Genomic DNA, 19,702 nt, shown 5'->3' with positions numbered 1-19,702 from the left:
AGGAAGTAAATAATGCTCAAAATTTAAGACTATAATTTTTCTAGGAATCTTTTTTATTTATTTTTATTGATTGATCTTTTAAAAATATAAAAAATTTAAGAAATTTTAAGTCTAACTTCAAAACCATATATTATGCTTTAATATTATTATTTACAAAACGTTAGCATAAAAAACAATTTCTTTAACTTATTTTTTATCTTTTAACCAAATTTCATTGCAAAATCACTTAAAGCAATCATTTTTCAGCAGATGCTAATGTTTCTTTATTTTGTATTTTATGCTGCAAATCAATATTAAAAATTTATCTTTTAAAAAATGATTACACTTTTCGTTATTTTTTTATGTTAAAAAAGTTTATTAAATATTTAAAATATGGAAAATAATTTTTTACAATTCATTTTTTCTTTTTATATGAATATATATAGAATATACAAGATTATAATATTTGCTTATTTATATAAGGAAGAAAAATTATTCTCATGACCAATAACTATAAATATTAAACATGAAATTCTATGAATGACATAAGACGTTAATACTTAAAAGTATCTTTTATCTGTAAGTCATTTTTATAATATATTTTATTACAAAATAATATTTTAAAAATTAGAAAAATAAAAAAAAGGAAATAAATATAGTATAAAGCTAATTTTTAAATAAAAATGATATAGGAAGAAAAATTTATTAAATTTATATAATAATATGTGAAAAAAATAAGATTTAATATTAATAATTTTAAATTGTTTTATAAAAACATTTTTAACTATCGATAAAAAATATTGTTTAAAAACAGGTGAAAGTTTTAATACTATTTATTGTATTAAATTTTGAATACAAATTTTAAAATTAAATATTTTTTTAAATTTTTTTTATAGATTATATATTTATAATATAATATATATCATCATTTTTTTATATATTTACATTTAAATTTAATTATAACGAGGAATTTTTCTCACATATTAAGTGTATTTTGTAAGCAATATTTTAAAAAATCTAAAATAATAAAAAAGGATAAGTAGGATTTTTTTATGTTAATCAACTTTATAGTCATTCTTTTGTGTACTAACATTAAAATGTTATGAAAAAAATGTTGTAAATCACGTTTTTTTTCATTAAAATAATACAATAAATGTAAATATAACCCTAAAATATAAAATATGTAATTAAACTAATTTTTTTTATAAATTTTTACAATATTTTTTAAGATAGTTTGTTAAATGTTTTAAAAATTTTAAAAATGTATTTTAATTTGGAAAAATAAAAGCTACAGTAAGAAATTTTCAGTTGTATGATCCATTAAAAATATTTCGTAGTCATATTATTGAAAAGTATACTTAACATAATAAAATAAAGAAAATTATTTTATATATATTATAATCACTATATTGTTTAATGTTGAAAAAAAAAAGAAATTATAATCTTTCCTGTTATTATTTATTTTATCTTTAAATATTTTTTTTATCCGTATAATATCCTATATGTTTACTGTTAGCTACACGTTTATGCAGTACTTAATATTACAGATATAATAACAAAAGTATTAAAAATGTATGGAACGGATAATTATATTTCTTTTCTATGTTCCTCCCATTTAGATTATGAAAATTACTATATAAAAAAAAATATTGAAACAATTTTAATAATATCTTTTTCCAAACTATATCTTTAATTATTTTCATAATGCATTTAAGTTTGATTATTACACTATTGTATTTCTTTTTATTAACGTACATTATAAATGGATTTACTATAAATTTAAATGATAACGAACTTGATCCTAAAAAAGATCCTTTTCAAAACTTTCAAAAATCAACTAATAATTTACCACCAAAAAATGATTCAAATAAAAAAGGATTTAAAAGTTTATCTAGAAACTGTTATTTTTCACCTATTCAATGTTATCTAGTCAAAAGTGAAACTCCTGAAGCATTTCATCATTTTAAATCATGTAAAAACTGTAAAAAACCAAAAATTGGATCTTTAAGGACATTAAGGAATATTTTTAATTTTGCAAAACAATAGGCATTCAATGTATTAATTTTTTAACTTAATATATTTACAAATTTTTAAACTATTATTGCTTAAAAATGAGAAATAAATAAAATTTCTATATATTTTATTTTTAATAATGTTTTATTTTTAAATTTTTATCAAATAAACAATATTTGTAAATGATTAAAAAAAGTTTTCGTTTAAGAAGATAATTAATTATCTATTTACCTGTTTTATATAAAATGAACCAATTTTATCCGAAATAATAAAATATAAGTAATGAGAATATAACAACAAGCCTTTTTTTTGATTAATTTTGATCTCCCTTATTAAATGATATTATAATCATGGTGAAAAGAAAATTATTATCTTTTTTATCAATTTATTACAATGTTTTTAAAAACTTTGATTCTTCTTTCTAAATTTTTTGTAGTTGAATAACTGACAAAGTTTTCCTTAAAAGTTTCATTTATATTTTCTGGTGTTTTTTTAAGCAATTGTCTTTTTTTAGACACATTTTAGAAAATTATGCAAAATTCGTCAATAGTAGACATTGTAATTAGTTGATAAAAAGATTATAATTTGGTTTTTATTTGCCATAAATTTTTTTTTCATTTTATAAGAAAGATTCATACGAATCAAACAAAATACTTTGTGATGACCAGGACACCGCCCTTTAATTAAAAATATAAATAGCAAGAAAATTTAAATAAACGCAGAGAAAAATTTAATTTTTAATTCTTTTCTTTTATTTCCTTTTCTTTTATTTATCTATTATTTTAAATAAATAATTAAACTAAAATATACAGCGCTTTTTGTAAAACGAAGCTAGCTACCTCCGGAAGAAGGTAGAAGCTGAACAAAAGCCAAAAATGATCATCATTTGAAGATCATAAGGACTTCTTATTATATTATTATTGATAAATATATAAAAACGTCAGTTAAAAATGCTACATATATAAAGTGTCTAATTTTATATGTCACAACTTAATATGATCCTTTGTTCTACAATGATATCAAAAAATATTTTATGTTAAGAAAAAAATTTTATCTTATATTTTTTTTACATAACGTTTATGAATATTAAAAAATGTTGGTAAGAATCATAAATCTACTTCCGTAAAAAAAATAAAAAAGATATAAGACATAAGTGAGATTTAATTCATATAAATATATTTTTAATTGGTTGAAAATATCACTGCAAATGAAACATTGAGAAATAACAAAGTGACTACCTTATAAATTTATTTTTTACAGAAAAAAAAACTTTTATTATATTAATTTTATAGAAAAACCGATTTGTCGTTATTATAATAATAATAATTTTCTTCTGAATGTATATGGTAATAAAATAAATGAACATATTATATTACTTTCTTAATTAAAATAGAAATTTTTTCTGATAATATTTTTGAAAAACAACGTTAAAAAATGTTAGTAAGTATGAGTTTTTCATCAACATCATTAATCATTTGCCACAAAACTTGAATAGTTCGTCGTAATGTTAATTAGAATATTCACAAACAAAAAAAAACTAATATACAAAAAAAAAGATAATTTAATAGAAAATTATTTTACATCGAATAAAATACTTTGTAAGATTTATCCAAAGGTAAAAAAATTTGCATTTAAAAAATCAATTACTATTATTTTATTTGTAATCATGATACTTTGAATTTTTTTTTTACACAAAAAGGCTTTATTGAATTTCTATGAAAGTATGGTATTTTAATAGATGAGAAAATATACCCAGAACAAATTAATTAAAAACTTCTTCACAGAAAAAAGTTAAAAAGTAATAAATATGAAACTTATACATAAATATTTTAAAAAAAATATTTTTTTATTAATAGTTTTTTGATAGATGATTCATTTTTCATATCAGAAACTTATTATAAATTGTTATTATTAAATTTAAAATATTTTTTTTCCTTTTTTTGAATATTCATATTTATAATAAAATAATTCTTTTTTATTTATATCATTATTATTTGAAATTGAAGTGTACCAAGAAGAATTATAATAAATTTTATTTTTATACTATAATTGGTTCGTAGTACAAATGTAATATTAAATGTAATATAATCTTATAACGATTTTTGATCGGAACGTTGTTCCAATAACTAATTGTATCTTTGAAGTTACTTTTCCCTACTAACATTCATTGTTTTAGGCGGTTAAATTTTTTTAATATTTTTAGAAATTGATGAAAAACATTATTAAATATAAAAAACTTGAGATTATTTTTTATTTATTCTAAGTATTTTTTTTTAAAATATATATTAAATGGTAACTGTAGAGTTATATTCTTACAATATGCCTTTACAGAACAATGAGGGATACTTTAATGATGTTCAAATATGTTGGAAAGATTCTCCAAAAGCTTTTCCTGTTCAAGTAAAAAGAGATTTAAGTATGTTTTATTATATAGTTTCTTTTTGTAATAAATTTAGTTAAAAGTAATATATGTGCCAAACTTATTCGCGAAATGGATCATGATAGAAGTAGTCCAAAAAAACCAGAAGATTCACCTTTACATTTTCGATCAACTTTACTGTTACCAAGGAAAAAACTCAATTCTGAATTTCCAGATGATATAAAAGAATCACCAAAATCTAGAGCAAGGAAAAGGTTACGTTCCATTTCCAAATTTCATGGTAAAATATTAGAAATAAACAGAGGTAATCAAGGAATTATAAAACAGTGCGAGGAAGACGAAAAATGTAATGAAAACAAACCATCTTCATGTGTTGATTCTCAAATAAATCTAGTTGAGGAATTAAATATAACAATATCACAAAATACTTTTTTGTCAGAATTGTTAAAAAAAAATCGATTTACGAGTACTCCAAAAATGTCAACTGGTGATACCAGAGATAATTTTAATGTTCGCGAGACTCCTTCTCCATTTTCTGATGATGAAATACATGGAGACAAGAAAAACGATGACTTGTGTAGAAAAGAAGAGAAATTAATTCAAAATGAAAATTTAGCTATTTCATTTGATACAAGTGTAAACGTTAAATCATCAACGAATAGTAAGGAGGATTATATGAGGGAAAATAGCAAAGAGGCAATTAAATCACCATTTAAATATGTTCGAACACCCATAAAAATGTCAATATTGAACAAAAAGCAACATGTAATACATACTTGTGGGTTTAATGATAATAGTTCATCATTAAAAAAGGAAATGTATGTTGATGATAAATGTGATTATAAACCAGAATCTCCAAATATTTTTCCTACTCAATCTACAACTAAAACAACAACGTGTGTAGCCAAAAGTAATCCATCTCAGTTAGTTTATTCAAAAAATAAAAATAATGTTTGTGTCGAAGATGATTTTTATGATGATGATATCAGTGGTTTTATTTACAATTCACAAAAAGATGTAGATTCAAAGGGATCTTCAGGCGTTTGGACAATGAATAATAACAGAAATTTAAAAATTAATGTCAACAACAAAAGTATAACAAAAGAAAACTTAGTTGTAGAAGAAAAAAGTGTTCAAGATAATGATGCCAATATTCTAAAGAATGAGAAATTGCTTGTAAATAAATTAACTATGGATGCAAATATGTGCAAAGAAAAGCAGAATTTTCCAGAAAATGGTAAAGTAGAAGATCCTATAAAAGACGATTTCTATGATGACTTTGATGATGATTTTCTTGAGTCAATTAATGAGAGTATGTTTATTAATCATAGTGGTGAAAAAGAAAATACGAGGAAACGCAAATCTGGATCAAGTTTCGAAGAAGACAAATCAAAAAATTTAAAAAAGCCTCAGGATTTTTTTTAGATCTGGTGTCCTTTAAAATAACTTTTATAAATAAAATTTTTTTTTCAAATTTTCTTAGTTTTCTGGGTTGAATTTTAGTTGAAGTTACGCATACTTTTTTTGATTAAAAAATACGTTTTAAGAATTTTTTTTTTATCAAATTGGTTTTTTTTTATTTTCTTCAATTTTTGATAAAAAAAAAATTTTTTTTATTATATATTTAATTTTAGATAATTATTTATGACATTCTTAAGAAATTTTTATGGTTTATAATTATAACTTTAATATTTTTTAATTTTATAGTTTTAAATAAATTTCTTCCAACTGATTTATGTTAAACTTATTTTGTTTGTTATTGTTTTTTTTAATGTTTTTGTTTTTAATAAATAAATAAATTTATTTTAAGAAATGTATTGTAATTTTTATAATGTTGTTTCTTATCTATATATAAAAATAGTATTATATTCTATATTAACTATAAAAATTATAGACTATATAAATTTTATTATATATTTAATATTATAATCTATAGTAGGTTTAGCTTTTATACGACGTCTAAACCATATATATTTTAAATAAATTTATATTGATAAGCGAGATTAAAAACGTTATTAACATAAAGATGTAAACAAGAAGCTTTTAATAAGAAATATATTTGTTTTTAAAATAATATTTTTTATTTGTAAATTAAATTTTAATTTTATTAGTAATCATAATATAATTTTTGATGAAAGTATATATCAAAAATATGCAAAAGAAAATCTTGTTAGAATTAAAAAAAAAACTTTTTAAACATACATTGTTTTAATTTAATTTTAAAGAAAATAGAAAAAAATGCAACAAAATCATAATAATAATTATTAAAAATGTTAAATTAAAATTTAAAAATATTCTTATCTATCAAAAATACTATGAGAACACAAAGAACAAATAAAAATTTAAATCATTAAATTAATCTTAAAAAATGATAAAATACTTTAACAAATTGATAAGTACTTTTAGTAAAAATGTATATGATGTAAATGAATTTAATTAAGACATTTTAAAAATAACAATTTACAAAGTTAAATTAAAAAATTCATAAATCAATAAAATACATAAAAAACTTCCATTGAAAAAATTTAAAAACAGTTGTAAGAAGAGTTTCAAAAAATTAAACTTTATAAATTACATTAAAATACAATTTTTATGTTTTGTAAACTTCTCAATCATAAATTTCTAAATAATTTATATTTTATTCAGTTGTTTAAAAATGCATTTCTATAAATATTACAGTACTATTATTTAGAAACGATTTAATTTTACATAGAATATTCTTCTTGCAACTTCTTTGAAAAATTTAGTATATATTATAAATATATTTTTTTAGCTAATAATGTAAATCACAAAAATGTTACAAAAATTGTTCATATAAATTTTATTTATTTATAAAAAATGAATATCAACATTTTAAAAATATTTGCTTTAAAATTATATATATTCATGGATGTATAAAATAATTGAAATTACATTTTATTTTTATCATTATTTCAAATTTAATAGTAACATTGTTTAATATTTATTTTTGTAATAAAAAAAATATTAAAATTAATAATACAAATATTATGAAACAATATAAACTGGTAAAAATATAAAAAGTCATTTTTAAAGTATTATTTTACTATATATTACATTGCATGATTTTTAAACAATTATCTATAAATAACTTATTAGAAATAGTTAAATTATTTATGCCCTTATTATTTTTTTTTTTGAAAAAAAAGTATTTTATATTTGAAGTAAATATTATTTTTAAAAATGATGAAATTTTTCAAAGCAAATATTAAAAATATATACCTTAATATTTTAACTAAGAAACAAATGAAGATATTCTAGATAATATAATTTTTGTTATGATTATGATATAATAAATAAAATTTAAAAGTTAAAAAAATATATATATATATAATAATTTACTAATTATAAAGTAATAAATTGTTTAAACAATAATCATAAAGATATAAAAATTATTTACAATTTATTCACTTTTTCTATATTCTTAAAACGGTTTTTCATTAAAATATAAATTCCAAATGTGAAAAAGATAGGAATTGTTTTTAAGACAATAAAATAATGAAACAAATACTTATATAAATATTGATATATTTAAGAAGTTAAAAATATTTAAAAATGCAATAATTGTTTTATTTTTACAAAAATTGTTTATTACATTTTTTAATAATATAATATAAAAAAAGTCATTTTTTTTGTAAAATAAAATATTTTAGGAAAAAACAGTATCAGATTATTTTTTTTATTTTGTTACTTGCTATTAATTTTAAATGTTTTCAAATAAAACGCTTCCTAATTAACAACAAGTCAAATTTTAATAAAGTCTTGATGCTAATATAATTTTTATACAATTATAAATATATAATATCATGGATTATTTAAAAATAATTATTTACTAATATTTTCTATTCCACTGATAGTTACTTAAATATCTTTTTAAATTATATTTTATAATATTGTTATTAAATTAAGCGTCAAGTTAATAACATTGAGAAAAATATAAAGAATATCATTTTTGATAGTTTTTTTTAGCTGCATAAAAAAAACTTATTATCTATTTATAAAATGTATATTATATCAATTTCTTATTTAATTATATATTTTACATTTTATTTAAAATTGTGTTATATTAGATTTAAACATAATGAAAGTTGAATTTCTAATAAATAAATATAAAAAATTATAATACTTTATTTTATCATTTTTTTTATTGTTATAATCTATATATTATTATTTTTAAATAAAAATTATTTTTAATAATAAGTTAAATAGTAAATTTTAAAAAGTAATAATTTCTTAAAATAACTATGATTTATAAAAGTAATATTTTTTTTTATAAATTATGATTGATATCATTAAATTTATTTATATATTTATAAAAATGAGTTAAGAATAAAATTATCACTCCTGTTATTTATTGAATTTTTTTCGTCTAATTGTACTTAAGTAAAGATTTAATTATGATAAAGTTTTGTTTATTTATTTATAAGAAAAAAAAAAGTATATATTTAATTGTTACATTTTTAGATAAAAATTAAGTTTAGTATACAGCATGATAAAACTTTAATAATATTTAATTTTTATAGTAATTAAAAAGTTCATTGAACAAACCTTTATACTGTTTTTATTGCTTATATCATAATTAAATTTTTATATTATATTTTAACTTTGTGAAATTAATGTTTTCGATATTTTATATTAATATAATAAAAAAAAATAACATTTTTTATTATTTTTATATTTTTATAATTTCATTTTTATATATTACTAATTATTTTTATTAATTTATATAGATATGTTACATCCAATACAAATAAAAAATGCTTCCTTACAAGGTTCTACAGGAATTATATGTGTTATTTCTAATTTAATTATTGTATATATAGCTTTAAAATCAAAAAGATTTTTAAGAACATTTACCAATTTTACTATTTTTCAACTTTCTGTAGCAGATTTAATTTTTGGTTTAGGAGCAATGATGCGAGTTTATAATGATATTTGGCCAATCTTAAGAAATGTCGATTCTTCTATTTCGCTTGAAATTTGCACACTTCTCTTAACACCTCATACATTTGGTTATCAATTAAGACAATTTACTGTTATTTTTATAGCGCTTGACAGATTAGCGGCTATAAAATGGCCTTTTGCTTTTAAAAATACAAGTCATACGGTATGTTATATTGATAATTACTTTTAATTATTTATTTTTTTTTTATTTTAGAAAAAAATTTTTGTTACTTTTGGAGCATCATTCTTATATGCCTCAATAACAATTGCAATTGGATGGTTAACAAGGGAACCATTATCTTCAAAAACACGATGTAGAATATTTTATGTTTTTAATTTTAACTATTTAATATTCTATATTGCTTCAGGCGTTTTCATAACATTCATAACATTATATCTTCAGATATTAAGTTGGTTTGAGTCACATAGAAGGGACAAAGAAACTGTAAATTTTAAAAGAACAACAATTAATGTAAATGATAATCATATTGTTCAAAAATATGTTTCTGATTATGCAAAGGTAAAAAAAACTATATCACTAGTAATGCTTAATTATATTGCTTTTTGGGCTATACCACAAATAGTATTTTTAATATTTCTTATAATATCACAAAATAATGAAGTAGCATCAGAAGTAATGGCGTATCAAAATTATTTGAATGCATTACATTCTTGTTTAAATTTGATTATATACCTTTCAACGTATTCCGAAATTAAAAGATTATTTTCAAAACATATATTAATGAGAGATATTGATAGTTCAACGACTGGAGGTGGTAATATGAGAATTCGTGTAAATAGAACAAAAAATACTACAATACAAAATTCTAAACAAACTAATGTAACATAATGTATAACTCTTTAATAAAAAATTCAATAACAAACATAATATAAAAAATTTTTATAAACTTTTATTTTATAACTTAACTATTTAATATACTTAATAATTATATTTAATCTAATAATTTTTAATTAATTTTATGTTACTTAATTATCTCAAAACTTTTTTAATAATAAATTATTTAAAATACCAGATGTGAATTTAAATATTAACAAAAATTTTATGAATTATTTTTTTTATTACAAAATATTTTACTCAAATTATTATCTATATTTTTTTTAATTATATGTTACAGTATATTTACATCTTATTTTAACTAAATTTATATATAAAATTGCATAACTTAAAATTCATTTATTCCAATTTATTTTTTACATTTTTTATTTTTTAATTAGTTCATACAACAATCAAAAGTTAGCATATTTATTAAAATAATTTTGAATTTAATTAGTTTTCATATAATTGTAATATTAAATAAACTATTATTATCAAATATTTAAAATTAATTGTTAATGATAATTAATTTACATAATCCTATACATTTTTGACTAATTAAAATTAAAAACTAATTAATATTATGTTTATTAATTTTTGTTACAAATACATGACAATGAATTCACAATCATTAAAAACAATTTAAATATAATTAAAATATATTCATTGTTTATTAAAAAAATATTTTTTATTTTAACATAAAATGATTAAAAATTAATATTTCTAGTAAGAAATTTTTAAAACTATAAAACAATAAATCAAAAATATATGTTAATTTTTTTAACATAAATTTCTTTTTTTTTTGTTATATTTGGTTAAAAAATTATTTATAGATTAATTACCTACTAATTTTATCACGTTAAAATAATTTAAAGATATAATTAATTATAAAAAAATGCGAAAAAGAAATATTAAGTTCTAAAAATTAAAATTTTAATTAAATTAAATACATTAATTATTGTAAATAATGTTTTAAAAATGTGATAAATAAAATAATAAATGGGTTTTTCTTATTAAAAATAATATTATTATGAAAAAGAGATTATCTGATTCGAGTCCCTTTATTACAAGTTATTAAAATTATTCTATATTTTTAATAATTATTTATAAAATAAAGATTAAAAAATTGTATATACTTTTTTTACTTAAATATACATTTATTTCAGTTAGTATTAGTTTAATTCTTAAAATAGAAATTTATACATATTAAACAATAATAAATAAATTTGTTTTTATGATAATTTTTCAGCTTTAGTCTGTCGTCTATAAAAAGTAATATTAAATTAAGTAAAAAAATTAAAAAACATTAAATAAAACAATTCAAGTATTAATTTTTTATTTTATACAAAAAACATTAATAAAAACAATTTACTTAAAAAAAAAAAATAAATGTAGTAAAATTTTTGGTTTGAATTACGAGGCATTAACTTGATTTAAATCTTTTTCTAACATTTTAAAATAAATATTTTTTTCAATATCAGCTTTATTTTTTTGCTCATTACATTGTGAATTATTTAAACTTTTTTGTTTACCACTAGTTATTTGTATTGGGATAACTTTTCTTTCAAATTTGCTTTTTATAAATATAAATATATATTTATTAAAATAAAAATATACTTGAAATAAAATATATGCAATTATTCTAAAAGCATAGACAATCATAAATAGTTCATTATGATTCATATTAAAGATGTTTACTTTAATTGCAAGTATATTAACAATAAATAATTGAAAAACATTAAATGTAATAATAGGCAATGAAAAAAGTATTAAAAAATAATTTTCATTTAATTGAAATTTTGAACTTAAATCTGCTCCTTTAATTAAAGCAGTTTTTTTTCTTTTACAATTTAATATTAATAGTATTAAAATAATTAAAATAAGTGGTATATCCATTAAAGTATAAATATAATTCATATACTTTTGTATTTTTAATAATTCAATTAAAAATTTTGTAAATAATGTTGTCATAATAACAAAAAGTGTTGTTAAAAGTGCAAATAATTTTGCTTTATTTGTTTGGTAATTTTTAAATTTTATTGTGGCAAGTAGTCTTTCTCCACATAACACCCACATAGTGTAACGATAACTATCATTAGTTGAAGGTTGCAATGATCGAAAAAAATTGTACATATACTTTTCTTCAGTCATATTTTGATTAAATTTATTAGATATATCCAAATTAAAATAAATAAATAGATATGAAACAATTCCAGCATTTAATGATATTATAACTGAACATATAACAATTAAACTAACTGATATTCGAAAATAAACATGCCATACTCTTTTAAAAAATAACATACGAAAAGTGAATGGTAATAATATTATATTAATAAAACAACAAACCAAAGATAAATATCCATATACTATTAAACTATTATTTGAAATACCCATTATAACTAAAACTTCCAAAAAAAAAAAATATTAAAAAATAAAAATTATATTTTATATTTTGTTAATGAATGTCTAAAAAAAATTTTTCTTACCTTTTATAATATTAAAATTTAAACAGCCTTTTTTCACCTGCTAATTAAAAAAAAAGTAAAATAACATAATTAATTTATTTTTACCTAATATAAAATATTATTATGGCAATAAACAATTGAAATACAAATTTAACAAAATAGTACAAAATAATATAGTTATAAAGTAATAAAATATGTTTTTAAATAAACTAAATAAAAATATTATATCATTCTAAGAAATATTAAAATTTAAAAATAATTTTTTTTTAATTTTTAATTATATGTGCAAAAGAAAGGTATATTAGCAAATGAAGTTGTTTTGAACTTTAATTTACTTTTTCTACATTAAAGAAAAATGATGAAATTTAAAGTTATGTTGAGAGAAAAATTAATAAAATTTGTCATTTTTAGTTTAGACATAATGTTATCAATTAAATAACTTTATTACTTTTAGACAAATTTAAATAAAAATTATTTAATTTTACCAATGAAAATTATTTTTAACAAATTTTATTAGATTTTAGTTCACAATAATTTAACTTTAATTTATATATTAAATGGTCTATATTATAATTACTATAAGGAAGTATATTTATGTTATACAAAGAAAGAAAAAATTTTATAGTATAACGAAATTGTGAATTTTTTTTTTATTAAAGTACATTTTTAGATTTAAATTTTTTTTTATAATGCATTAAAAAATAAAAACTTATTATCATTATAATGAAATAATTATCTTTAAAATCCAATTTCAAAAATACATTTCTTTCAATAAAAATATAAATTCATGCACAATAATATATTCAAACTAACTTTGCTTCATAAACAAATAATAAAAAAAATTTTTAAAAGAAAAAAAAACAATATTGTTAATTAATGACATCTTTAATCAAAATTTTGTATATAAAGAAAGTAAAAATAAATGCTTAAAGTATTATGTATTATTATGATTAGTAAAATAAAACTTTTTTGGTAACAAATTTAATATTCTAACTTATTCATTTTCTTAAATTATTTACATTTTTTTTGTTTTCGTGTTTGATAAAATTATGGATAATTTTTCATTAACATTATCTACAATTTTTTCAACAATTTTGTCAAATGTTAAACAAAAAACATATTTTGAGAAAAATTAAAAACTTTCTTATTGAGTATTTACTAGTTATTAACGTTTTATTTTTTTGAAAAAATTTAAAAATTAAAATTGACACTTTTAAGTTACTTTTTTTTAATTATTATAATTAAAAATAAAATAAACATTATATATTTTTAATTATAATAGATTAATTGTTTCAAGTTAATAAAAAAATTTCATCAGTTACATAATAGAGTAAGATTTTAAGATAAATTTTATACAGTTAATAATAATTTTATATTATTAAAAGATATAAAAATTAAAATTTTTTAAAGTTGTTATATAACTAGCAATAATATTTAATTGTTAATTATTTATTTACTCATATTGAAAATATAGAATTATTTAAAATATAAAAAAATACAATTATTTTTAAGTTCAATTTATATGTAATGTGTTCAATATTTTATTAATATCTTTTTTTTATGATTTTTTTTAATAACATAATAATAAGTACTCCAATTAAAAACACCTGCATAGTTGAAATATTAAAAGTTTTATTAAATAACATATATTTATTTACTAAAGGTTATAATTATCACAAGCAAATATTAAAAAGTTGGTAAAAAATTTATTAACATAAGGTTTAAATTTAATTATTTAAGTGGTAAAAATTTTTTCATAAAATAAATTTTTGTTGTTTCTCTTTTTTAATTTTGTTAATCTTAATTAATTTTTTTTAATTAAAACCGCTTTGATATTTATTTAATCATAAAATTAACTTATTTTTGGTATAATATTATATAACATTTATTCATTTCCAAATCAAAATAATAAATTATTTAAAAATGTACTTTTTATAAAATAATTTTTCATCATAATTAATTGAATATAAATAATTTTAATTTGTGCTTATAAAAAATCTTTTATTATAAATTGAACATATAAAAATTTGTGTTTAAAAATTTTTATCAAACCTATTTTAAATATATTAAATTATCAGGATATTGTAAAACAGGAACTATCAGATTTTTATAGCAAGTATAATAGCTATCTTTGAACAATCTTTAAATTTAAGTGATGATAGAAGATGAATTTGTTTATTGTATGTTTTTAATAATATATCATTTAATTAAAAAAAAAATAATAAGGAATATAATAGTATATTAATTATTTTGTAATTAATTGATAATAAGTATAATTTTATTATAAACAAATTTTTTAAAATATTATTTTAAATATATTACGTGTAGTCAAAAATTATTTGAATATTCCAAAAAAATGATATACTTTAATATATATTAAAGATGATAAAAAAATATTATCTTTTATAATAATCCTTATATTTTTATGATTAAATTCTTGCTTTATATAAAATAATGCTTGTATTTAATCATTACTAATAATAATATATATTAATATTATTTAACGATTACAAAAATAAAAAAGTTAATAAATTTTTATGATAAATGTATTTAAAAAGTTTGCTTTTATTAATCTACTCCATATAACTGTTTTAATAAATTAAAAATAATTTTTTTGTCCTTTTTTTATTTTTTTCTTTTTTTTAATATAAAATATAATGTACTAAAATTAAACAAGGATATTTTGATGAAATAATTATAAAAAAAAGTTAAACTAATAAATTTTTATTTTGTTACGTATTGAAAATATACAATATGTATGTGAAATAGAATTATATTTTAATATTCAATGAATATTAAATTATTTTGAAGATTATAATCAAACATTTAGATTCATGAGAAATTTTTTACACTGATATATGTAGGATAAGCTTTTATTAATATAATCATAACATTGTGCAACAACTTTCCTTTTTTTTTTTCCTCATATTTTTCATTGCTTCACCACCAGAAAGTGGATTTCCACTTAATCTTGGTGCATCAGGTATTGGTTCTTTACTTTTTCCTTGTTGTCGTCTCCCATTTAATGGTGGTGGATGACTTGTATTTGTATTTGTACAAGTTGCTAATTTTGATTTATTTTGTTCTGTATGATCTTTATCAATTGAAAGTGGTGGTGGTGGTGGAGGCGGTGGTGGTGGTGCACCACTCCTTGAATTGTCCATGCATTCATAAAATTCAGCCATTAAAGAATAACAAGAATTAACTAAATTTTAATTATCGTTTTAAAATTAGTTGATACTTTGAATTTAGAATTTTTTTTTATACATGTAAATTTTTTAAACATCTTTATATAAAATGTATATTTCAAAATTAATAATAATAAAATTGCAATGACAAAATTTATTTTTATCAATATTTATTTTTAACATGTAATTTAATATCAAAGTTATTATGGCAATAATAGTACCAACACAAGTTATATTTTTATATAAAAAAATGTCTGGCTTTATACATTTTTTTACTATAGTGTAAAATATTTATAACGATATTTACGTTAAAAAAATAATACTCTGGTTATTTGGTTATTTATAATTGTGAATTAATAATATAATTCAAACAAAATTTAAATAGACTTGTTTATTTTCATCAAATGCTTTTTTTAATTATTATTAAAAAAAAATAATTAAAATATCTTTTCAAAGTTATGATAAGAAAAAAAGATTTATAAACATTCTGCACTTTTTAATTATGAAAAAAAAATTAACAATAAAAAATATGCTGTAAGAAAAAAAATTTGTAGTTCATATGACTAATAATCTCAAAAAATAGTGGAAATTCCTGATTTTTGATCATTCTGTTAAATAAATTTCTACGAAGTGCTTTTTATCTAGCTATTTTTTTATGTATGATATATAAATGAAATATTTTCCGTTTCTTAATATACAACAGTTTTGTTTTAATAATATGTGTACTTTTATTAGTTTGATATTGCTGCAAATTAAAAAAATTTTATTCATTTTATAGCATGAAATAAATTAAATTACTCATAGGAAAAAAAATTAATAAAACTTATTATAATCCGTCATTATTTCATTAAATATTTTAAAAATACGTTATGTATTTCATGAAATAAATACGTTACAATAACTAACAAATATTTTTTGTGTTTAGATATTAAATTAATTTTAAAGCAAAAGAAATATAATTTAAAATTAAAAATATCCTAATAAAAAATATTTTTTTTAAATATTTTATTAAAATAAAATTATATTTTTACTACATGATAAAACTTTAACAATTATAAAATTTCACATAATGTTAAAAATTGATAATATTAAAAGAGATAGTAATTTACAATAAAGGCAAAACAATTTTAAAACATCAAATTAAATCTTATCAGAATTATTTGTTTCCATAAAATAATTTTATAGTTTCATTTTTTTTGTATAAAAAAAAATGAACTTATTTATTTTAATAGAACTTTAATTATTTACTAATTTTCTTTTAAATTTTATTATAATCTTTAATGTTTCCTCATTTACTATTATTACTTTTTAAAAATTTATTGACTTTGATCAGGTGTATCTAAGTTATACTTATTGTATTAATTTCAACCATTAAAATTTAATGTATAATTTTTTTTAATTTAATCTTATAATAAAAATTATTTTTAAATTTTTTATTTCAATTAAAATAATATAAAAAAAATAATCATACTCAAATATTTTCCAATTTTAGATATTTTTTCCTACAACTTCTTTGTTTTGAGAAACGTTACCCTTCGTTGGATTTTTCACCTGACTTTTAATATTATAACAAAGAATAAATTTTTTTTTTCCTAAAATTATTTTATCTTAGAATAGTCATTTTTAAAATTTTACTTTTAAAAGATGAAAAAAAGCACTTTTTGTTTATTTCTGAAGTTTTAACTATATAAACATTTGATAAGTATAATTGATTTTTCTTTAAAAATTACTTCAGATACGTGACAAAATGTATATTAATTTGTCTTGTGCTAAATTGGTGTTATTTTTGTTTTACCTAGATAAAAAAGTCATATTTATTTTAAATCATACTATTTAAATAAATAAAAAAAAAGAGATAACTATTTATTTTTGTTTAAAATGTATCTATAACTATTTATCATTTTTTTTTGTTTTTAGTTTATATAATGGTAAATTTAATTAATATAAAGTGTAGTAATAATTATCGAAATTGTTTAAAAATATTTTACCCAAAATATTTATCAACTACTGTTATCAGGAGAAATGAAACTGATAAGAAAGTTGTAAGTAATATTGTTATATAATATATTTATAATTTAGAGTGAAACAGTAACTGAAAAACCGAAATACGTAACAGCAAGTACTTTCAATGATCTTCGTATGAAAACAAAATATTCCCCGGCAGAGGATAGTTCAAAAGGTTATATACCTACAAAATTTCAAAAACGAATGTTGGTTTGGACAGGTATGTATAAAAGAAAAGAAGACATCCCTGAATTTATTTCACCTAGTACAATGAATAAATTATCTGATCGTTATAGAATTTCATTTGTTGTAGTTGGATGTATTGTATTTTTTGCTATTGCTCTTCTCGGTGAAAAATATGTTGCAGCTAAAATTGAAAAAGACAAGAAGAGGGGAGTTGTTGTTACAAAAATGTAACAGACATTTTATAGATAATCATAAACACTAGTGATTAAATATATTTTATGTTTAAAGTTTTTTAATTTTTTTTAAAAATGTTTTATCATATGAGTATCTTTTTAATTATTTATTATTACTACAAAATTATTCAGATTTCAACATGAGTTCAGTTATCCGTAGCTTATTTTTTAGAATATCTGAATGTTCAACAACTTCTGCTCATGGTGAAAATAATGAAAAACATGATAATAAAATGGTAAGAACACCTGGAATTCCAGCTATACCAATAGATATTGGATTCAACAGTGGTAAAGAAACAGGAGGTACACATAAAACTGGAGTTTCTGAAGGTATTGCTAGTAATCCATTAGTTCCAATTGGAATGGGTTTGACTTGCCTTGCTTTACTGGGAATGTTCAGAAGTTCTTTTACAGGAGACAAAATGGGAGCTCAAAAATTTATGAGGTCATAATAAAATTTAATAAATTAAATTGTATTTTTTTTATAGATATCGTATTTATGCACAATTTGGAACTGTTTGCGCTTTAGTCGCCGGTTTTCTTTATGCTGGTTCTGTCATTTTGGATGAAAAGAAAGAAAAAAATTAGATGGTAGAAAAAGATGCAGAAAGTGTATGATTTTGCAAATGAATATAGTTAAAAAGTACTATATTTTTTTGAGAGTTTGAATCTTTTTAAATATTGTTTTAATGTCAATATAAAAATTTTAGATTGTTTAACGTTGTATTAATGATATTAGAAAATAAATTAAAAAATATTTTAATTATTACAAGTTTTTTTAATAAGTAGACAAATCTTCATAAATGTACTATTTTTTAATTTTTAGAATTTTGGATATATTTTTTTAATTTTTTTATTAAAGTGTTTATTATTATATTCACCTTTTACTTTAAAAAATTCTGAAAAATGATAACAATTTTAAAGAGATATAAATAGATATTTTATTTTTTTCTCATTGTATTTTAATAGTTTAACTAGTAAATATTTTAATTAAAATTAAGCAACATATTAAAGTACAAAATGGTATATTTGATTGAATATATTACTACTATGATTAAGTATAAAATTATATTACATCAAGAATTATTAAGGAATAATTTTTTCTAAATATAACACGAAATACTACAATAAAAAAACATTTTGTTTTCATACAATTTTTAAAAATTAATAATATAAATGTATGATAAAAAAGTTTTTATTATTTTAAATATATATGTCAATTTAAAAACAATAAAAATTCATTATTTAAAAAAAAATTTTTTTTAACATAATATTTTTGGTATTATAAGAAAAATTAATTTAAAATATTTTTACTATTTATTAAAAAATTTTTATAAACTATCAAAAAATGTTACTTTTTTTTGAATATATACAATTGGTTTATACAATACCTGCTTATATTATGTATATTTTTCTAACAGCAAGATTAACACTAAAAATGATAAAAAAAGATA

At 17.8% G+C, this 19,702-nt stretch overlaps 7 protein-coding genes across 7 annotated transcripts; 5 read left to right on the top strand and 2 right to left on the bottom strand.

Annotated features, from left to right (window-relative positions):
* Positions 1–1,683: 1,683 nt before the first annotated feature.
* On the top strand, positions 1,684–2,025 carry SRAE_2000474350 (Hypothetical protein; the record flags this gene model as incomplete). The annotated part of the gene is made up of 1 exon (XM_024643657.1): positions 1,684–2,025. The coding sequence occupies one exon, from the start codon at positions 1,684–1,686 to the stop codon at positions 2,023–2,025; it is 342 nt and encodes a 113-aa protein (XP_024509304.1).
* A 2,256-nt stretch (positions 2,026–4,281) lies between these two features.
* SRAE_2000474300 (Hypothetical protein) lies at positions 4,282–5,797 on the top strand (the record flags this gene model as incomplete). The annotated part of the gene is made up of 2 exons (XM_024643656.1): positions 4,282–4,408; positions 4,449–5,797. The coding sequence occupies 2 exons, from the start codon at positions 4,282–4,284 to the stop codon at positions 5,795–5,797; spliced, it is 1,476 nt and encodes a 491-aa protein (XP_024509303.1).
* A 3,325-nt stretch (positions 5,798–9,122) lies between these two features.
* Positions 9,123–10,184, top strand: SRAE_2000474200 (G protein-coupled receptor, rhodopsin-like family and GPCR, rhodopsin-like, 7TM domain and 7TM GPCR, olfactory receptor/chemoreceptor Srsx family-containing protein; the record flags this gene model as incomplete). The annotated part of the gene is made up of 3 exons (XM_024643655.1): positions 9,123–9,497; positions 9,549–9,648; positions 9,703–10,184. The coding sequence occupies 3 exons, from the start codon at positions 9,123–9,125 to the stop codon at positions 10,182–10,184; spliced, it is 957 nt and encodes a 318-aa protein (XP_024509302.1).
* Positions 10,185–11,582: 1,398 nt separating this feature from the next.
* SRAE_2000474150 (Hypothetical protein) lies at positions 11,583–12,566 on the bottom strand (the record flags this gene model as incomplete). Its single annotated transcript, XM_024643654.1, has 1 exon — positions 11,583–12,566. The coding sequence occupies one exon, from the start codon at positions 12,564–12,566 to the stop codon at positions 11,583–11,585; it is 984 nt and encodes a 327-aa protein (XP_024509301.1).
* A 2,956-nt stretch (positions 12,567–15,522) lies between these two features.
* Positions 15,523–15,822, bottom strand: SRAE_2000474100 (Hypothetical protein; the record flags this gene model as incomplete). Its single annotated transcript, XM_024643653.1, has 1 exon — positions 15,523–15,822. The coding sequence occupies one exon, from the start codon at positions 15,820–15,822 to the stop codon at positions 15,523–15,525; it is 300 nt and encodes a 99-aa protein (XP_024509300.1).
* A 1,928-nt stretch (positions 15,823–17,750) lies between these two features.
* SRAE_2000474000 (Protein of unknown function DUF1075 family-containing protein) lies at positions 17,751–18,246 on the top strand (the record flags this gene model as incomplete). The annotated part of the gene is made up of 2 exons (XM_024643652.1): positions 17,751–17,867; positions 17,905–18,246. 2 exons carry the CDS (start codon positions 17,751–17,753, stop codon positions 18,244–18,246), a joined length of 459 nt encoding a protein of 152 aa, XP_024509299.1.
* Positions 18,247–18,388: 142 nt separating this feature from the next.
* SRAE_2000473900 (Hypoxia induced protein, domain-containing protein) lies at positions 18,389–18,836 on the top strand (the record flags this gene model as incomplete). Its single annotated transcript, XM_024643650.1, has 2 exons — positions 18,389–18,693; positions 18,737–18,836. 2 exons carry the CDS (start codon positions 18,389–18,391, stop codon positions 18,834–18,836), a joined length of 405 nt encoding a protein of 134 aa, XP_024509298.1.
* Positions 18,837–19,702: the final 866 nt, after the last annotated feature.

The sequence above is a fragment of the Strongyloides ratti genome (genome assembly GCF_001040885.1).
Source record: "Strongyloides ratti genome assembly S_ratti_ED321, chromosome : 2".
Lineage (NCBI taxonomy): Eukaryota > Metazoa > Nematoda > Chromadorea > Rhabditida > Strongyloididae > Strongyloides > Strongyloides ratti.
The sequence above is the reverse complement of the archived record's forward strand: the minus strand, read 5'-3'. Positions and strand labels throughout refer to the sequence as shown.